The sequence below is a fragment of the Euprymna scolopes genome, chromosome 6 (assembly GCF_053919585.1).
Source record: "Euprymna scolopes isolate OS-2025 chromosome 6, ASM5391958v1, whole genome shotgun sequence".
Lineage (NCBI taxonomy): Eukaryota > Metazoa > Mollusca > Cephalopoda > Sepiida > Sepiolidae > Euprymna > Euprymna scolopes.
In genome coordinates this window covers 15,832,702-15,855,071 of record NC_136487.1, presented here as the reverse complement: position 1 = coordinate 15,855,071, position 22,370 = coordinate 15,832,702, and the positions used below count along the sequence as shown (strand labels likewise).

The 22,370-nt window shown below is 30.4% G+C and overlaps 1 protein-coding gene across 2 annotated transcripts in view; it reads right to left on the bottom strand.

The window, feature by feature from the left end:
• Positions 1-15,286: 15,286 nt before the first annotated feature.
• Positions 15,287-22,370, bottom strand: part of LOC145277532 (neo-calmodulin-like) — a 332,153-nt gene continuing 325,069 nt past the window's right edge. For both annotated transcript variants that reach the window (XM_080128983.1, XM_080128982.1), the window contains 2 exons: positions 19,439-19,495; positions 15,287-15,732 (listed from right to left, as the gene is read on the bottom strand). In XM_080128983.1, the coding sequence (XP_079985109.1) occupies positions 15,689-15,732; positions 19,439-19,495 (101 nt within the window). In that variant the 3' untranslated portion in view covers positions 15,287-15,688. The remainder of the gene's footprint in view (positions 15,733-19,438; positions 19,496-22,370) is intronic.

Genomic DNA, 22,370 nt, shown 5'->3' with positions numbered 1-22,370 from the left:
GGTAATTGTATTGGATTCAGGAATTTAGTATGTAATCGGTAATTATATCAGAACCGGGAAACATATTGGAATCGCCCCATCACTAATATATATATATATATATATATATATATATATATATATATATATATATATATATATATATATATAAGCACAATAATAAAATATTAAGGAAAAATAATTCAACTACAGACACTAATAAGAGTAGTAACAGAAAGACCCGCAACTGCGAAAAACCGACTGAATGCCCGCTAAGTAATAATTGCCTCACTTCTTTAGTGGTACATTAGGCTAAAATATATACCGCAGAAAATCCAGAAATAGAAAAATTCTATATAGTTAGTACCTCAACGACCTTTCAAAACAGATTCTATGGGCATACACTGTCAATGAATAATAAAGCATATACTATGGACCTCACGCTCGGTGCATTATTGCAATTTAATCAAAGCAAACAAAACATCGTCAGTCGAATGGAAATACTTAGTAAGACTAAAACCTGTAGTTCACTAACTTCACCCTGTTATTTATGTTGAGCGGAGAAGCTGGAGATTATTAGATTTAAGGACTGTAAAAATTATTAAATGTTAAAGTAGAATCGGTTATGAGCTGCAAGCACTTTGGAGGCTATGCTTTAAATAAGATATAAAAAACAAATACCTATTCCCTTCATGATAGCTACACTACTACACGTAACTCATCATTCTCAATATCCTAATTAATTAATAAATTAATCAAGAGGAGAGTCGAAAGGATACAAAGTGGCCACAGTATACCACAAACTAATAACTATACTTACTAAAAACCAGCACACCTCTAATGAATAACTATACTTACCGAAAAACGTAGAAGAATAGGCTAACATAAATAACTTAGCTAAATGAAAGAAAGATCCACCACTGCTATCCCTAAACACCGTTTCAATACTTAACTAAACGAACTAAAACACAATATGTCACCAACTGGATAAATGTGGGCGCACTTTGCATACTTACTAATAAACGCACTCAACAACGACTAACTAAAATAATCTATGTGGCCAATATACTTATAAATGAAGCGTTAATATATACCTATGAGAAGCATTATCGTAAAGCCGCGTTATATAAGGAAACTAAACACAATTTTATTTCAAATGATAACTAAGTACGCCAACTAGATTTTTTTTAATGTAAATGGGATGTTCTTTCAATAGAGACACATCTATGCTATTATGTATCTGTTTACATGTAAACGGCCTGGAAACCCTATCTCTATAACGAAGCATATAAACTGACAAAATATATTATATATCCTAGTCTTGGGGAAGAGGAAAACAACCCAAATAAAAAATTGACAACCATTGAAATTAAGTTCATACATATATATAAGAAACAAGAAATTTTGCATGTCTAATTACTTCGCACAGGTTAGAGTGAAAAATGCACATCTCACGATGCCAACATTACTAAAATTATATAAATTATCCTGTATATTTGTTCACAGATTGGTAATTTGATCATGTAGACGCATATTATATTGAAATGAATAAGAAAACAAATAAAATAAATAAGTGAAAAAAAGAAATAAACCAATTAATAAAAAAAATGAAGAATAAAATAAATAAATAAATAAATAAGTAAATAGAGCTTATCAATAAAATAAATAAAGAAGGAATATGACGCACGAATAGAAAAACAAGCCCTGGAGTCTTAAAATATAGAAGCAGTGCTAGCGAGGGAATACTATTACTTATGGTTGTCTATGTTTTTGCATTGATCTGAACTAATAGTATTCTCTTACCAGAACTGCTTCTCTATTTTAAGACTCCAGGGCTTGTTTTTCTATTCGTGTGTCATATTCTTTCCCTATTTATTTTATTGATAAGCTCTATTTATTTATTTTTTATTCTTCGTTTTTTTATTAATTGGTTTAGTTCTTTTTTTTTCACTTATTTAGTTATTTGCTTATTCATTTCAATATAATATGCGTCTACATGATCAAATCAACAATCTGTGAACAAATATACAGGATAATTTATATAATTTAAGTAATGTTGGCATCGTGAGATGTGCATTTTTCACTCTAACCTGTCCGAAGCAATTAGACATGAAAAATTTCTTATTACATATATATATATATATATATATATATATATATATATATATATATATATATATATATAATGTTTGCATAGCAAACAGAATGTGTGTATATATATACACACATATAAATATATATATAAATATATAACTACTTCATTTAATCACATAAATTAATATACGGAAGTATAATTTTATGCGTAAACTTTAAGTATTTACTTCAACAGTTCTCAATACATAGGTAGAGTTAGGTAGTAAGTTATAAAAATATATATAGCAATTAAGCTACACAGAATATATGTATATATATATATATTTATAAATACATATATATATATATAAATATATATATATAAATATATATATATAAATATATATAAATATAATATATATGAATAAATATATATATATAAATATATATATATATATATATAAATATATATATATATAAATATATATAAACATATATATAAATCTATATATACATATATATATAAATATATATATATAAATATATATATATATATAATTATTTTTTACTATAATAATTAAATACCTACAGACACTAGTGTTTCATCCTTTCGGGATTCTTCAGTGCAGGGTGTCACGATTACTACCAGTCGAACGATTCGAACCCCGCGACACGAGACATCTCTGGCTCGATTAGCGGAGGCCGTATCCATTCGGCTACCATTAACCGTGTGAAATAGCGTTGAATTTTAAACATTTTAATTTAAATGTTCATTACGTCAGACAGACAGTGATCAAATCGTTATACGATGATCTACGCATAAGAGCTAAATTGACCGACTTTTAATTCAACTGAAAGTGCTCAACGATAAGAAACGAATTTCTTAAAAGGGGCTGTCATAATTATTTTTTTACTATAATAATTAAATACCTACAGACACTAGTGTTTCATCCTTTCGGGATTCTTCAGTGCAGGGTGTCACGATTACTACCAGGCGAACGATTCGAAAAAATAGTAACCGTTTTATTATTCATAATTGCCTCCAAAAACATTCCTCGGGTATTTCGAAGGTTCGCCTTCTTAATTGGTCATCAATTTAATTGACGTCTGACCATACAATTAGAACAACAACAAACAAAAATGTGCACTCGTTATAGACGCAATTGCATCTTCTGTTGCACGTGGCCATTGCAGTTATTATTGATGTAATATTGACCATAGCAGTACGAACTGTTTAAGATAAAATGTTGATTAAATAATCGATATTTTTTTCTTTGGGGATTTCCCAATGAAACTTTACTGTCTTAATCACGTGGAATTATTCTAAGTGACGTTACCCATAGAACGAATGTAGTATTTTAATGTTTAGATCTTGTGCGTGTGATGAAATAATGAAAATGTTACAAGTCTGCATGGGTTAATATGTCTATTTAAAATAAGATAATGAAAGATTAACAAACGTCTCCCCCACCTCCACCGAATATATTTTTTGTTACATTTTACTTCATTTGAAGTTCTCAAAAAATCAAGAGGCCCCTTCCTACTGCTAACACCTGGTCTTGACAGAAAATACATAATTATTCAAATATTTTATTACGGTTGTATCAGAATCTTATATATTGCCGATTTCATAACAAATGATCACAACAAATGACCACAGAATATCAGCACCTTTTTTTCAGTCTTTCAGTACTTTCCGTAAGATTCTGGCAGTTCCCAACAAGCGCTCTTCTGAAGTACTCCAACATTGCAATGGATCCCAATTTTCTCAATCAACTTGTCAAACCCTTTTACCACACTCCCATCACAACAGGTACAATTCTACCTTCTTCACCTGCCATAATCTATTATCTCCCTTTTCAAGTGTTGATACTTTTCGACCTCCTCCTTTTCTTTTCCCTCCACATCCACATCCGTTGGCATTGCTGTATCAATGATTATTGCTTTATGTTCCTTTCTTATCAACATGGCTGACTCTGGTCTCCTTGTTTCAACCACATTATCACATTCGATATTCATATCCCACAATAATTTTAAACATTGAATTAGTAAAAAAAAAATTTGAAGGATTAATTTTTCTCTCACTTTTTGACCAATTAACTACGTCATAATATATTTGTCTTTTGTTTTCTTGGTCATACTGGATTTCAGGACAAGAAATCATCAAGCTTGGAAGAGTATCCAGCTTAGTGTTTTTACTATAAGCAACATCACTTAGAGAAGATGCACCAATTATTATATAAGCCAGTGTTGGCTAGACGTGTCGAGGGGATTTTATTTGCACTGCGAATACTATGTTATTATGAATATTTAGTAAGAATTTACTTGTTGGGGAAGTATCCTGACAAATCCCTGTACATACCATAGACATTCAAGGACAGTGTTTAGTAGGCATTCAAATTCTTATATGATAAATGAAAAAAAACTTGTTTATTTGTCAAGTTGTTTATGGCCATGATACTGCACACATCTAGTAAAAAGCGACATATTCGCAAGTAATGTTTATTGCTTATTTTCTTCTTCTTTTCTTCAAAGAGGAAGAAGAAAGACGGGTAGGAAAGAAGAGGAGAAGTAGAACTGATATGAAAAAAAGAAGAAAACGAAGAACAGTAAGCATCACAAATAAACAAGACTATTTTACTTATCATATATGACTAGCAAGATTACCCAGCGTTGCCAGAGACAAAACTGCACCATACTTCTATTAAAATTTCTATCGGAAGTAATGTTTCCTCTTCTTTTTTTCCTTGCTTCAAAGAGGAAAAAGAAAGACAGACAGGAAAGAAGAGAAGAAAAACTCAGATGAAAGAAGACGGAGAAAGAGAAAAAAAATTAAAAACAGTAAGCATTACTTGTGAATGTATCGTTTTTTTTTTAAAACTAGGTAAGTGTTAAGCAGTGTTATGGCTGTCAACGACATCACAAATAAACAAGGCTATTTTATTTATCATATATGACTAGCAGGACTAACCAGCGTTACCCAAACAAAACTGCACCATATTTCTATTAAAATTTCTGTCTTTTTATAACTATTTTACTCTCTATTCCTCCACCCTACTTTTTCCCTGTCTCTCTTCTCACCGTTCTCTTTTCCTCTGCCACGTCCATTCCTCTCTATGGACTTCCATCAACACAGACAACTCTCCTTTATATATATTTATCGAGGAATTAGTTTATACAAGGAAAAAGTCAGAATTATTTTTCTGGAGTACAAAACCGTATAATAATGTAATTTTATTAAGGAGAGTTCAATAGAACTGCCAAACATACAGTTAAAAAAGTATAAAAAGAAATTATGTTAATAATAATATATTACTCCTGAGCAACACTGATATAACAAAAGTTATTGCTACCCACTCTCCACTTCATCAAATATACTTTTAATGTAATGTTAATAAAGACATATTCACAGCATCAAGAAAAAATATGATAAAAATTAAACTTCTAAGAGAAATAATGTTGATAATGATTATTAATTCCGAAAAACGCAAAGTATAACCAATATTGCAGTAATTTTCTAATTTTTACGTCTCCTCTATTGCAAAAATATTAAGAAGATGCAAAATAAACCGAAACGAACATATATATATATATATATATATATATATATATATATATATATATATATATATTGGTATGCATATATTAATATTATATATATATATATATATATATATATATTGGTATACATATATTAATATTATATATATATATATTGGTATACATATATTATATTAATATTATATATATATATTGAAATATAGTTTGCTTGAAGCATTGTGTGAGTTATGTATTTGGTGAAATGTTAGAAAGCTATCACAATACGAGAAATGGAAAGTTGCCAATGTTGAGGAAAGGAAACAAAAACAAGTGATATATAAATCTTACTGAATGTCAAAAGTCAGTAATCTAGTGTGTGTGACAGTGTTACATAATATATTTCGAGGAAAATCCTCTTTTTCAAATGACAGATATTCCAAATATCCTGAAAACTGTGTGAATTGGAAAATAAATAAATAACTTTATTCTATTCATTGCTGAGATATTATCTGCGACATAGCTCCCAGCCTCAAATTCCAGGAGATTTGGAACACCTGTGACTTGACAAAGAAGATTTCCCCGAAATATATTATGGGACACTGTCACACACAGTAGATTACGATGTAGAAGTTTGACTTTTCTAATCAGATTTGTAAAATATCAGTTGCCTTTGTCTTCCTTCATCATAGCCGAAAACTTTCCATTCCTTGCATTATGGTAAATCTTCTAACACTTCCCTGAATTAAATTTTTTTTTTTATTATTACATTTTCACTCCAAACAAGGCACATTGCCACTTTGGTGTAGGGGGCTACTATCAGGGTCAGCAACTACTGGGGCACTATGTAGGGATTTGGGCAGCAAGATGTCGGTCCACGTTGCACTTGAACTTCTGCATGTCAGTACAGTTAGGGAAGCAGGATCCTGGAATGGAATTCCAGAGTCTAGCTGCTCTGGGGAAGAAACTACTGGAGTAGAAAGATCTTTTACATCTAAGGATCTCTACTGTGTGGGGGTGGGATTTAGCTGCCTGTCGGGTTTGTCGAGGGTGTCTGCGTCGTGGGGGCACAAGTGTCTGCAGTTTGTCAGAGCATTCACCATTAACATACTTGTAGAACAAGCAGAGGGATGCAACGTTTCGTCGATGGGACAGAGGCTGAAGCTTAGATGCCAGTTCAGGGCATATCAGATTGGCGACTCTTTTTTTAACCTTGTCTAGGAGCGAGAGACTAGTAGTAGACGCACCAGCCCAGATGTGACAACAGTACTCCATACATGGGCGAATGGTGGCCTTATAGAGATACAGGATACTTTCAGATGTCAGTAGTTTTCTAGCACGGTAGAGAGAGCCTAACCTTTTTTGCAGCGGCCCTGGCAATGTTTTGAATATAATTGTTGCAGCTCACGTTTCCTGTGAACGTTAGGCCAAGCAGTTTTAAAGATGTACTCTCAGACAGGGAGTCACTGGCCATTGCCATTGGTGGCAGAGAAGGTTTCTTGTAGTTATTGAAGGAAACCAGTTTAGTCTTGGCAGCATTGAATGTGACCATCCATTTATGTCCCCATTCCACTACAGATTGGAGGTCATCCTCTAGTGTTTTTGCCATTTCTTTAGATATGTGTTCATTTGTTTTCCTGTCATGCCTATTATAGAGTGTAGTGTCATCAGCATATATACCCATCTCAGAGGCAGTTTTGTCGGGGAGGTCATTAATAAATATCAGGAACAATAGCGGTCCAAGAATAGACCCCTGAGGCACTCCCGCATTTATATCACACTGTTTAGATGTTCGACCGCCGAGGACGACCTGGATTTTTCTCTTATCTAAGAAGGATTTAATTATGCTAAGTATTCTACCAGTGATATCGTATGATCTAATTTTCCTGAGGAGACCCTTGTGCCATACCATGTCAAAAGCCTTAGATATATCTAGAGCTACCGCTCTGCCCTCCCCCGAATATATATATATATATATATATATATATATATATATATATATATATATATATATATTACATTTGCATCACCACAACAGCCGCTTGCCATTCATTTCTTACTGACAATGACCATTGGTTATCACTGGAATTTGGATGACAATAAGCTTCCCCAAATTCCAGTTCTCTTCGCATTCATTCAGTGGAGGTCTAGTTGGTTCTTTCCCTCCTTGGTTTTTTTCATTCTCCTTGACCATTCTCTACTATTTCGTGTGATGCTAATTGATACCGTCACTTAATTTTTTGTGGGAGGGGGACGGTAAGCCGGAGAATTATATAAAGTTTCAGTTTTCCTGTCTTCATGTGGTATTCCTCCATTTTTTTCGTATTACCTCCATTGCAGTTTCCATTCTATCGCCTAGTCCTTGTAGTTTATGTGTATTGGTCTTTACTTTCAAGTATTTTTCTTTATATTTCAGTCGTTTTATTATTGTTATTCGTTGTATATTTCCAGCCACTCTCGTCTTATTTCAATTTTTCTCATTCTTGTTTGGAAGTTTTTGGGATTGTTCCCAGTGTTCATACGATTATTGGTGTTATCTAGACTTCATTTTCCACATGCCTTTTAGCTCTCTCGCTAGTTCTGTATTTACTCCACTTCTTCGTATCCTTGATATTTACCTTGTGATCTGCTGGAACAGCGAAATCTAGGACTTGGTAGGCATTTTTCTCTTGTTAAATATTATCAGCTTTGGTCTTCTTGCTTAAATGTTTTTGATCTTGTACGCCCATATTTCATGGGATTTCATGGTTTCCGATTTAAAGTACTGCTACCGGTTTGTTCTTGTACAATTTGGCTGGGTGTTCAAGATGCAGTTGTTTGCATAATTTCCAACTGGTCATGCCTATTCTTTTATTCCTTTTGCGCTAGTTTACTGCATTCACTTATGTGATTTACCGGTTCACGACTTTGTCAACAGAGACTGCATTTACTGTTTTCTTGTGTTTTGTCGATCTTTGCTTTGATATAGTTGGTTCTAATCGCATTATCTTGTGCGGCTATCACAAGCGATTCATTTTAGAGCCATTTCCAAGTGATTTCGTGAGGATAATCTTTTGTCCATGTAGCTGTTTTTTTTCCATTTTATTTTCTTGTCTTATTCGCTGAAGTTTTTGTTGTTCTCTGTCTTTTTTACACCATCTCTTGCTGCGGTGATTAGCCTTTCCGTGTTCTGCGTTATGTAATTTTCTAATTCTTTTTGTGTCTTCTATATTAACCAGTTCTTTTCCTCCGTTTTTCTCTTACACGTAAAGTCGGTCAGCATCATTCCTACACGTAATGCAGTGTGCATCTTCATAAGTTTCCTGGTCTTCTGATCAAAATGCCTCAACTCTTCTTTAGTCCAACCTATACTAGTGATACTTTTTTATGAGTTTCCTACTGTATAATGTAATTTCTAGGGATTTTCTTGTTCTTCTTTCTAATTTTTTCTTTCGTTTCTGTTGCCTTGGTGATGTAAGCTCCCATAATTGCCAAATATTTTCAAGTGTCATGTTCAACTAGTGTCCTCATCCCTCATTGGTTGTGTAGTTCTATACTTTCTGTTGTTTCCAGTTTTCTCTTCTTATAACTAATAATTCGTACTTTTCCATTCCGAATTCCATTCGGATATCCTGTCTGAATATTCTGGTTGTATTAATTATGTTGTATTATCGGGTTTATATATAATGTGTGTATATACGTGCGTTCATCCATATCTAGTTTATATAAATATACGTGTGTATTAAACCGATACTCGTGTATCGTTTAATGCTCATAAATGTTCATTGTGGGTATGTGTATGTACTTGTTTACACATATTCCAACAGTTCACCTAACATAGAAAAGGACACGGTCATTAGTTCGGAACACGTTCAATAAACATGGCACATGAGCACACAATGATCGTTTTATAACGGACTACTGACCTTGGGTTGTGGCTCCCTTCGTCTCTTGGACACTGCAAGAAAACATTTCACTGTGAAGCAGTAACAACGGAAGTTCTTTTTGCTTTTCCTAGTTTATTCCTATTTTCATAGTTATGTGATTCCCACAAGGATTTATGACGCTTTCTCTCCTTTTAGACCTTACATCGTCTCTTAGCTCAGTCGAATGCTTCAACAACTGACAAAGTAAACCTCATCTCGTAGACGGCTTCCTCGTTCTGACTCTTACTTGTATTTCTATATATCAAAACTTAATGTTTCTTTGTTACCAGGTCAATTTCATTATTTATAAAATTCAATTCCTTAATCTATTTTATTGCATAAATATCTATGTAATATCTTATTGCTTATAAATCTAAGTTAAAATGCCTCAGTAAGATTTTTAACATAAATATTTTAGCTAAACATTCCTTTCTTTCAAAATATTCTCTCTGTATATTTTTTCTGAACAATTAACAAATCAGTAATGATAATCGTTCACGATTATTAAGGGAATGGTAAATTATTATTATTATTAATGTTATCATTATTATTATTATTGTTGTTGTTGTTGTTGTTGTCAACAAATTTTGTGTCTGGCTGTTATTATTGCCGATTTCATGCTGATAGTCTGTGATCATTTGTTATGATCCGCCTATCAACATAAGATTCTGGCAGCTCTCAACAAGCAAACTTCTGAAGTACTCCAACATTGCATTTTCTCAATTCATTTGTCAAATCTTTTTGTCACATTCCTCAGAACTTCTACCTTCAACCTTCAACCCCTCCCCTAATCTATTATCTCCCTTTTCAAGTGTTAATACTTTTCGACCTTCTCCTTTTCCCCCACATCCACATCAGTTGGCATTTCTATATCAATGATTATTGCACCGTATTCCTTTTTTACAACATGACTGAATCTGGTCTCCTTGCTTCAATATCACATTAGATATTCATATCCCACAATCATTTTACATTATCACTTTCCACCATACCAATATTCACTGCATTCCAACCCTATTTTCTTGCATATATCCCAATTGACCTTCATCACAATATTGTCATGCCGTCTCTTGTATTTCTCTTGAACTAACTTTTCACAACTACTGTCTACACTGTCAGACGTTTTATCAATGTGATGTTGTCCTGAGCACTTGCTCCTATACGGTACATATTAGGGTCTCTATCCCAACCTTTAAGTCACATTTTGACAATCATCGCCAGTTTTTTTTATTTGTTCACTGCCTCTGTTAGATCTCCACCGAATTGGCATTGCATTTGCTTTTTCTTCTTCTTCAAGTTTTAAAAAAGTGAAATTTCAATATTGTAAGAATTAAAATGACATTTCAAAACAGGAAAAAATAAACATGGTTTAGGAAAAATGTCACAGCAAAGGCACGATTTAAGCTAGAGAAACGTTTTAGTCAGTGGCTGCTAGTGAAATCATAGAAAAAAAAAACATTTTGGGCCATGGAATCATATTTTAGGTCAAACAATAAAGTCACAGGAAAATTCTCAATTTGTACTAAAAATGTCACAGAAACAAAATCAGAATTTTGGCTAGAAAAATCACAATTGGGTTGGTAATAAAGTCACATGAAAAGAGTTAGAGAAAATATCACGTTTAGCCAATAAAGGAGTCATATAAGCGAACAAAATTATTCTTACTTATTTTAGTAACAAAATAATATTTAGCACTATAAACAATGAAAACAATAAAACAGATTATCGGAGTAAGTTAATTATATTTAAATTAATAATTTAGGGTTAGGGTTGGGGTTAAGGTTATGCGTTTTGTTTGTACTCAGTATTAACTTTTTAAAGTGCTAATTGAACAGTTGTCATTTTCCCTATATATATTAAAAGAAGCGCAGTTTTTCCCTTTAAACAAAATACCGTAGGTTTACAACAACAGATGGCATATACAAACTTATGTTTGCACTATTAGCCATTGCATTATTTAATTATAGAACGGCATTATAGACACATTAATTCGTAATATTAGAACATTAGATTAAATCCTCATCATCACCATAACCTACAGAGGAATTAATTCTCATTTTATCCCCTATTTGCCAAGTACTCCCACCGTTTCCCTCTTACATCGCGTATTTTTACCCACAGGGTACTTAAATTTACACCCCTACCTACGTAACTGAACTATTCACTATTTGACATAGAATTTACGTTCCGTTCTTCTATACTAAAATTACTCACGCCTGCCAATAGTTGTTCCTCTCATTCTGATTTGCTGATACGAGCCATTAACCTATTAATGGATTAATAGAATGAAACTATTCCCTTAAATTAACGAACACTTCGCCAGCTTACTGTCTTCGATTACCGATACAAGCATATAATTACATTTTATCCAACTATCGTAATCCAACAGTTTGCTTTGTTTCTTTTCCCTGTACATTTATATTTCTTTGATATTATCGACATGTACATAAATCCCTAAATAATCTGCTTTTTTATGCATTTGTTTTTCCTTAAAATTATCGAAATGTAAAGAAATAACTTCCTTTTTTTTTTTGGGATGCTTTTCTTTCCTGTGTTTTCTGGGTTAATTTACATTTTTATACTTTCCGTTTTATTATCCATAATATATGGACTAAGTTTCTTTCCATTTCCGTATGATAGGATTCCAAGTTTTCTTTCTTAAATAAATGTCTGTTTCTTCTTAAAACTTTGATACGACCTACTTTTTTCGCGGACGCCCGTACGTAACCAGTCGACATTAACAAGTCTTCGACGGCTAAAAGTATATTTTTCTTTTTTTTTTTGTATTTTTTTTAAATACTGATTCTAATTTTCTTTTCTTTTTCCCTCACTAATATTTTGTATTTATTATTATTATTTTTTTAAGCCTGGGGACAGTGTTGCCAATTCATCGGTTAATCTAGCGGGGAAAAGGACATCTCAGCCTCTGTAGTTTAAAATACTATTTAAGCAACAACTCAATTGATTATTCACATAGTTAAAGTGTACAAAACTTCAGAGTCGAAAATTGTCGTCGTCGTCGTCAAAAAAAAAAAAAAATCATACAATAGAGTTTAATTTGTAATATATTTCAATTTAACCTTCATTATAACCACTGTTTTATCTGATTAATTGCTTCTTGCAAAACAAAACATATCCTCTCTGATAAACAGGTAAAACTATCTGATAAAATGTAAAAGCCTTCCGGGGAGCTAACCGCTTCAATATAATTCCAGAAATATATAATGAGAAAACACGGAACATTTTGTAAGTACTTTACGAGGAACGTGGACCCTACGTAAACGGTGTTTTTATGTAATGACTGTTCCCTGAAATGTAGTTTTCTTTCACTTTCTTTGTATATATCTCATAAACATTTTTTTTAATCGAGCATTTATTTATTTTATTTTTTGGATTTTTTTATTTCGGTGAGTAACTCTAATTCATGCTTTTATATCGGGCGTGTTTTTATTTTATTTTATTTTTATTATTATATTTTTATTTTAGTTTATTTTTATTATTATATTTTTTATTTTATTTTATTTTTATTATTATATTTTTATTTTATTTTATTTTTATTATTATATTTTTTATTTTATTTTATTTTTATTATTATATTTTTTATTTTATTTTATTTTTATTATTATATTTTTATTTTATTTTTATTATTATATTTTTATTTTATTTTATTTTTATTATTATATTTTTATTTTATTTTATTTTTATTATTATATTTTTATTTTATTTTATTTTTATTATTATATTTTTTATTTTATTTTATTTTTATTATATTTTTATTTTATTTTATTTTTATTATTATATTTTTTATTTTATTTTATTTTTATTATTATATTTTTTATTTTATTTTATTTTTATTATTATATTTTTTATTTTATTTTATTTTTATTATTATATTTTTTATTTTATTTTATTTTTATTATTATATTTTTTATTTTATTTTATTTTTATTATTATATTTTTTATTTTATTTTATTTTTATTATTATATTTTTTATTTTATTTTATTTTTATTATTATATTTTTATTATTATATTTTTTATTTTATTTTATTTTTATTATTATATTTTTATTTTATTTTATTTTTATTATTATATTTTTATTTTATTTTATTTTTATTATTATATTTTTATTTTATTTTATTTTTATTATTATATTTTTTATTTTATTTTATTTTTATTATTATATTTTTTATTTTATTTTATTTTTATTATTATATTTTTATTTTATTTTATTTTTATTATTATATTTTTATTTTATTTTATTTTTATTATATTTTTATTTTATTTTATTTTTATTATTATATTTTTATTATTATATTTTTTATTTTATTTTATTTTTATTATTATATTTTTATTTTATTTTATTTTTATTATTATATTTTTATTTTATTTTATTTTTATTATTATATTTTTATTTTATTTTATTTTTATTATTATATTTTTATTTTATTTTATTTTTATTATTATATTTTTTATTTTATTTTATTTTTATTATATTTTTATTTTATTTTATTTTTATTATTATATTTTTTATTTTATTTTATTTTTATTATTATATTTTTATTTTATTTTATTTTTATTATTATATTTTTTATTTTATTTTATTTTTATTATTATATTTTTTATTTTATTTTATTTTTATTATTATATTTTTTATTTTATTTTATTTTTATTATTATATTTTTATTATTATATTTTTTATTTTATTTTATTTTTATTATTATATTTTTATTTTATTTCATTTTTATTATTATATTTTTATTTTATTTTATTTTTATTATTATATTTTTATTTTATTTTATTTTTATTATTATATTTTTATTTTATTTTATTTTTATTATTATATTTTTATTTTATTTTATTTTTATTATTATATTTTTTATTTTATTTTATTTTTATTATTATATTTTTTATTTTATTTTATTTTTATTATTATATTTTTTATTTTATTTTATTTTTATTATTATATTTTTATTTTATTTCATTTTTATTATAATATTTTCTCCACTAAATATTTTTATTTTTTTTTGTTGCATTTATATTTTCATGCATATTTAAATAATGCTTCTGGCGTTTTTTTCCCTAAAATAGTACCTTCCAAAAAGTTTTCGTGATTAGATAAATAAACGAAAACCATTTGCGCATGTGCTTTTAGGGAGCAGTCATTAAATAAAAACACCGTTTACGCAGGGTCCATGTTCCCCGTGAAGTACCCATTTTGTATATTGAATATCATAATATTTTTATATTTTTAGAAGTTAAAATACGGTGTTTTATTTTCTGGAGATTTTTTTTTTTTTTTTTGTGAATTAGCGGTTTTTGAAAATTTAAGATGACAAAAATGATTTTCTGGAGATTTCTTTTCCCTAATCTAGCGGGTTTTTAAATCTAATTTGGCAACACCGGCTGGGGGTTGCTCATTATCCTTACTACACCACCTCTCTCCACCCATTCTTGACATTCGATAGTCGTTCTTTCCATGAGGAGTTTGGAGTGTCCATTGTAGGTGTTGGGCAGCAGCAGCAGCACCACCACCACTAACAACCGTACTCCAATTTTTTTCGAGAGGGAAGGAGCACGCTTCCACCGAGCAACGGCGGTTAGCGGGTACTGTTGGTTATTTATAAAAACGACGCAAAAGCGATTCTAATATATTTTTCTGTATTCTTGATTTTTCCTATGCTTTTATTTTTGTTTGGATTTCACTTTTGTGTGCGCGCACGCACAGAGAGAGAGAGAGAGAGAGAGAGAGAGAGAGAGGGAGAGAGAGAGAGAAATATTCAAACGCAACACAGTTTGATTATTTGTTTTATTTTATTAATATTTCCCCTTCCCTTCCATTGATTCGTCCATTATTTCAAATGAATGATTTTTCCCTTTTTTCTTCTTTCCGATGTGATTAGATTTGACCGAAATGTTTAAGAAGGTTGAAAAAAAAAATGATAAAGGTATGCATTTTGTAATTCTTTTTTTTTTCTTAATATACGTAAGAAAAAAAGCCCATCATCGTTCGTAAATAATTCACTTGAAATAAACAAGTGAAATTCGCCATTGTTCGTATTTTTTTTTCTTATATTGTTGAAGTTGGGTTGAATGAGATCACAGATAGAAAGCATAAAATATGCAGACTGTGCGAGATTGATGCCACGGGGAACAAAATTATCGCAGCCGTCTACGGTTGAAGGTTCGAGAGACATCAGTCCTTGCTCGTCTTGTCTTCACACATACATGCCAGGAATTCTATTAGATAACAACAAAATAGAAGAAAACACATATATTAATAAACGAACACAAAATACTTGGAATACTGATAAAATTAGAGTTATAACAAAATGGCGCCGTACTGAAAATAATAAATAACAGATTTAAAAAATTGGTTAAAAATGAAACAGAAAACAAAAAGAATAAGGAATATTTTTAAGATGCGTCCAAGTTCTATATTTCAATCTTAAAAAAAGGCGTAACACATGACTTTTCTATAAAGACTACTATGACATATATTCTTTAGAATTGCCTGATCTGTTCTATGTTTCCTTTTTCCCAGCTCGTTTAACTTGTTGGTCTAGTGGTCTCAATCAATTTGCTGTTTTAATACCTCATTGTAATACAGCTTCTCATTCCAGTAGCTTGTCAAGAACTGCACGACGGTGGAACTCTCTTCCTACTGACTGTTTTCCTCCTACTTATATCCTTTTTTTATTAAATAAATGAGCAATTCATGTTTTTGTGATAATTATCTTTCAGCCTTGCTAGCTCCTTACATCAAGTGGTTTCATGCCTATTCTCGAGCGATTTCCAACAAAATGCTAATTCACCTTAAGAAGCCCGATAAATCAACGAACATGCTATTCCAAATTTATAAAGCGTGGTAAATTTAATAGGCACAGGCAACAAGAATTGGAACAAATACATTGAAGAACTTGTCATGGCCAGTGGAAAGCAGGTGGGCTTCCTCTACCGTGTTAGAAAATAACTCAGACCTTACAGTATTCTTTACAAAACCACAATTCGCCCATGCATAAAATATTGTTGCCACATCTGGGCTGGTGCATCTACTTTCACCCTTAGACAGGGTTAAAAACAAGTATCAAATCTGATAGATTCCGCGCTGTCAACTAAGCTCCAACTCCTGTCTCATCGACGCAATATTGTATCCATGTGTCTGTTTTACTTTAACGGGATGTGCTCTGACGAACTCGTAGCACTTGTGAACCCAACTAATTCGACAATCAGTAAAATCCCACTCGTTCACTATTGATGTACCTAGATGCCAAAAAGCCTTTTATAATAGATTCTTCCCTCGAACTGCTAAACTTTGGAATTCCCTCCCTGTTTCCTGCTTCTCAAACATACAGAAATTTAAATATAATGGGAACAAATATCCCACTCCTCAACTCTCTGCATATTGCCTCTGTAAACATGGCCCCAATTAGAAGCCCCTTACGTTACGTGCTTTGGGATGAAGAAGAGCAAAAAGACTAACAAAATACTATTTTAAACATAAAAGCATTACAGACTTTTAAAAATGCTAAATCCAAAGTAAAAAGCATATCAAAAAACAAAAATGTTATTTCAAATTTAAAAAGGATGAAAACCCCACGAAAATGTTTCATTAAACTTAAAAAAAAAATGTGACGAATCATCAGAAATTTAATTTTCAATTTAAACACAACAAATGAACTGACAGACAAAGCTTCTTTTAGTGTTGCCTCGGCGTTATTTAAAACAAGATAACCCATCCAATTTACGCATTTATTGGGTATTTCGAACGGAATCTTTATTTAACCCACTGACACTAGCATGCTCTCGTTCCGTCAGCCATAACTTAAGTAATTGGCAATTGTATTTTTGAGTGCCACTTGCACTGAAGATTGAACCTTCAGTCTCCACCATAGTAGAACTGACAACTGAATTTAACAAAGTACTTTATCCACTACACCACAGCTCGTTGACAGATGGAATCAAATTACAGAGAGCAGAGGTTGTTATTGTTATAAGCGGATATAAAGGGAGATAACTCTAAAAGAGTTGTGTTATCTCCATTGGGAAGAAAGAACGAACAAAGATGGTGGCCTCACATTATTTACAATTATCGTTCTTGTAAAGTTATCATTGTTTTCTATTGTTAATAAATAGTTTCATGCGCATACAAAATGTTCTTGCTAATTCTCATAAGCAGCAACAAATGCTACCATTCTTACGAACACAACATTTAAAAAATGTTTTTTTGAAAACAGTTATCTAATTTTCATGATAAAATTTTTATTTGGAATGACTAAATACAAAAGTCTGCACTCGTACATTTACTAAAATTTCTGTTTTTTTTTTTGTTTTTTTTTTTTTTAAATTTTTTTTTTTTAGAAATGTAATTAACATCTGTGGTTTTAAATCTCGCGCCTTTTTACACAGTATTATTGGGGGAAATATCTCGTATGTATCATTGACAAACTTATTCTATTTCTCCCCGGAAAAAAACTGGGGGCAATTTTTATTAGATTTTGAACGTGTCTGTATATCTTTTGATGGTTTCTAAAGTTCCTCGTTAGTTTTCGGGTTTATACAATGCATTTATATTAGAACAAGAAACTATTGTTAGAAGTTTTATAGAGAAATACTAAAAAAAAAAAAATTAACATCTGGGAATCTGTTACTCGGAGCGCCATTTCTTACCTTGACATAGTAAAAACCCGACTTCGAAATCTTGTGGGCGATGCACTTTTCTTCACCCTGCTACATCTTTCTCACGGAAGAAACGTTGATAGTCTTTCTCAACTCTATTGTTATTTTCATTGTAAGTACTCGACAATCACCCCCCCTTGTAAAACATTCGCAAAACTTGATGATATCGTGAACCGACATCTTGCTGCCCAACTCCCCACATAGTACCCCTGTAGCTTATGTCCCTGATAGTAGCTCCCTACATCAAAGTGGCAATGTACCTTGTTTGGGGTGAAAATGTAATAAAAAACTCGTCTAACCACTATCAATAGTTTCCCATTCTCTCTCTACATGGCAAGTGTTCGACTTAGCTCCAATCTATGCACCCCCGCCTATCCTTCACAAAAAAAAAACAACACTTGTCTAGCCCAAATCACTATCAATAAATTCCCCCATTCTCTATCGTTGCCTAAACCTAAACATGGATTCTATGAACAAAGCTTCTTCCCTAGAACTGCCCGCCTCTGGAACTCTGTTCCGTTGGTCTGCTTTCCAGCTGACTACAATATCATTATCTGCAAGTCCAACGTAAACAAGTTTTTGTTTAGCCATCCTCGTAAATGATCTAATTATACCAAATTACTTCTATAAACGTTTATTACGCAACTGTCTCAATAACTACAATACATACATTAACCCTTATCTTCCAATGGCCCCCGGGCCTTGATATTTGGCGACCCCTTTGTAAAAAAAACCCTATAAAACTAAACGAAACTTTATTTCAAAGAATTGCACATCTGTGGCACACATACCGCGATACTGCTTTCCAGTTAGCTACAAGAGGGTCATTTTCAAGTTCAATGTAAACAAATTTTTGTTTAGCCATTTTCTTAAAGAATCAAATTCTGCCTAATCACCACCATCATTAGCAATCATCACGGTGTTGTCTCACCGCCCACCTGGCACTCGTTTAACTCTTGTGCTTGAGTAGCCTTGAGGCCTTGATAAGTGGTTACACATTAATAACAAATAAAAAGGGCTAAAACCATTACTTAAAAATATTTTAAAATACATGTACTTTACTTCTGACCCACCCGTGAAGATGGCTCCAGATGAATTCGAAATAACTAAACTAGACAAAAAATACCGCAAATATATCGGCCAGTTCCAGCTCGAAAGTCGAAAACCAATAAGGAACTTAGAAGAAACCAAGGATATACGAAGATAAGTTGCCTCAAATATTTAATAAAATGGGTTTTATGGAAATTGTTAACAAACAAATAGTCACCTTGAAAATCTATTCTTCCGTCTCCATCAATATCCACTTCGGCGATCATTTCATCAACTGAAAAAGAAAATATTTTTATAATATTAATAGCAAGATTATTTTATTGTTCTAATACGTATAACTAGCTGTCCCGACCAGGCTTTGCCAGGGATTATTTAGACTCACGTGAACTTTATTTGATAATTGTGATTCATAGTTGTGATTTCAAAAGAAAAAAAAAATGACTTGGCTGCCATTGAATCGAAACCAAAACATTTAGTGCTCCAGCCTTAGCCATTACCGTTTGATTTATCGTCAAACGGATAAAAAATAATTAAAAAATGAACCGATTTTAACGTATAAATGTATGTTTGCGCATGCATACAAGAACACTTTAAGTAGACTTGTGCCTGTCAAGTTCCATTTTCTTTTCAATTTTGACCCCTTAGCAGCTACTTACACCAGTTAAAAAACCAAATCGAATTTGTTCCGCATGTCTAATTCCCTATATATAAAGTTTCAAGTCTGTGAACCAAAAGTTGAAAGAGTAGTCTAGTAGAGACCGTTTCAGACAAACCAACAGACAGACAATGTCACTTGATTATATATAAGATAGAGAGATAGATTATTTTGTTACATAAATACGTATATAACTAGCTTTCTCGATCAAGCTTTGCCAGAGATTATTTATACTCATATAAACTTTAGTTTATAATTATCTAGTAAGACACGTTTCCTGGCGGTGTCCGAGAGAAATCGAAAAGAATTAGCGTAAGGGTGAGTTATGTAAACTATATTTAGCTTAATTGTGTCTATGCAAAGAAGACGAAGACGTGGTGGAATTCCTTCATGAAAAATTGGATTTTTGTGAGATTTAAAAATAGATACTAAATAGCAATTCATAAATATTCTCTGAATTTCAGTTTCCTAAAGAATCATAAGCGTATAATACAGGTAAATATTACAGATGTTCATTAAATTTAATCCAGTCATCAGAAATCAATTAAACAAGGTTTTATAAGTTTAAATTTCTCTTAAGGCTCCTTAATCCTATGTCTTAAATTTTATACACTTTCTAGAATCAGGATGAAGTAATAGATTTTGATCAAAATAAGAGTAAGGATTGTAGACATTACGTTTAGCATTATTATATCGCAATCTTCGTCTTCGTAAGAGGACAAAGTGGTGCAAAACTATTCTATTCGAAGAATTAATTTTAGCTGTACGCATATATATATACATACATATATATACATATATATATATATATATATATATATATATATATATATATGATTAGACTATTTTTATGGGAATTGCGCCAGACAAGGTATGAAGTCACCTACCGTAAGCAGCTAAATATACTACTTCAAGATAAAATAAAATAGTCAATGATGATATTCCAACTCAGAAACAGCAATTCTTCTGCCTTTGTCAGTAACATTGTTCGTAGAATCTGAGGACTAAAGGAAAAAAATACGAAAATTGACTAACTTAACTACCTAATGTAAATCCCATTAATAAATGTTTCTGTTTATTTTGGTTACCAAGTGTTTCGTGCCAACTCGTCATATAAGACGTCTACCTTAAGATGGTGTCATGGCTTATCTTAAGTGTAAACCCCGTTAATCACAGCTATTGACCCTCCACACTTGATAGCCATCAATATTTACACTTTACTTTAAAAGCAAATTACTGCAAAGTAATATGATACACGCCATGTTCTGTTTCCGTTGATTAATATAAACTACTTGAAAGGAATACATATGGCTTTTGTTTAACGATCTGCGAACGGATTGTTTATGCAAGAATAACCCGTATTTTTTTCTTAATCAGCGGAAGTAGTTTTCAATTACTCTAACAACAATTGTTAATCTTATTCCGATGAAAAGAATTATTGGATATTAAACAGAATCTATTCAATATTTTACCTGGAATTCGGTTCACTTTACACAAGTAGTGATTCGGAAGAACAACGCTCGAAATAAGTTGAAAATGATTTTAGAAGCAAAGGAATTTATGTAACAGATTCAAAATAAATTGTAAACAAATGCATTTACAAAAGAAAGGGGAGATAATTTTGATGATTTTAATTGTTCAAAAGTTTGTACTAAAAATTATAGATTAACTTTAAAGAACCAATAATAAAGTGTTATTAACTTGTACAGACACACTTAAAGTATACTTTAATATGTATATTTATTTATTTTTTGAATAACTCAAGGGAGTGATCCTTCAGTTTACTTTAAGCAGCTTCGTTACTTTCTCTTCCCTTATATTGTCCTTTAGTTCTCATATTTCACGAGGGACGTTTTTTTACATAGAGGAAATAAATGCTGTTATTTGGGGTCGGGATATATCTATCTCACTTATGGTTGGCAAGTTTTTGACCTTGCAATAGTATTTTTTTAAAGTTACCTACATCAAGTGACTTCATAGCAATTAGTTAACAAGAAAATATGGAAAAGAAAAAAATAAAGCATATAATAAAAATAAAGGTTAAAAAAACAATAATAAAAATAAAATAAGTGAAATAAAAAAATAAGTATGCTCATAGATAAAAGAGAAAGCACGCGCGTATGTATATGCAAATGGCCACAAACACACACACACATATATATATTTATACATATATATACACTCTTATATTTTTGTGCATTGATATTCGTATTAAAAACCTTTTTTTCTGTTTATTTAAAAATACAACTTTGCTATATATACATAAACTAGCAAAAGATCTAGCTAATTTGCATATTCTTTTTAAACATTTATTTTAATTAATTTTCTATTAGTTACTTTTTGGTTTTCTTTTGGGATGACCATCTTTAGTTAACTATTACGTATAATTATATTCATGCAGATATTCTACATGATTTATACTTGCTTAATATTTGCGTAAAAAGATTACAGTAAACACAAACCTCTTTCTATATACATATATGCGTATATATAT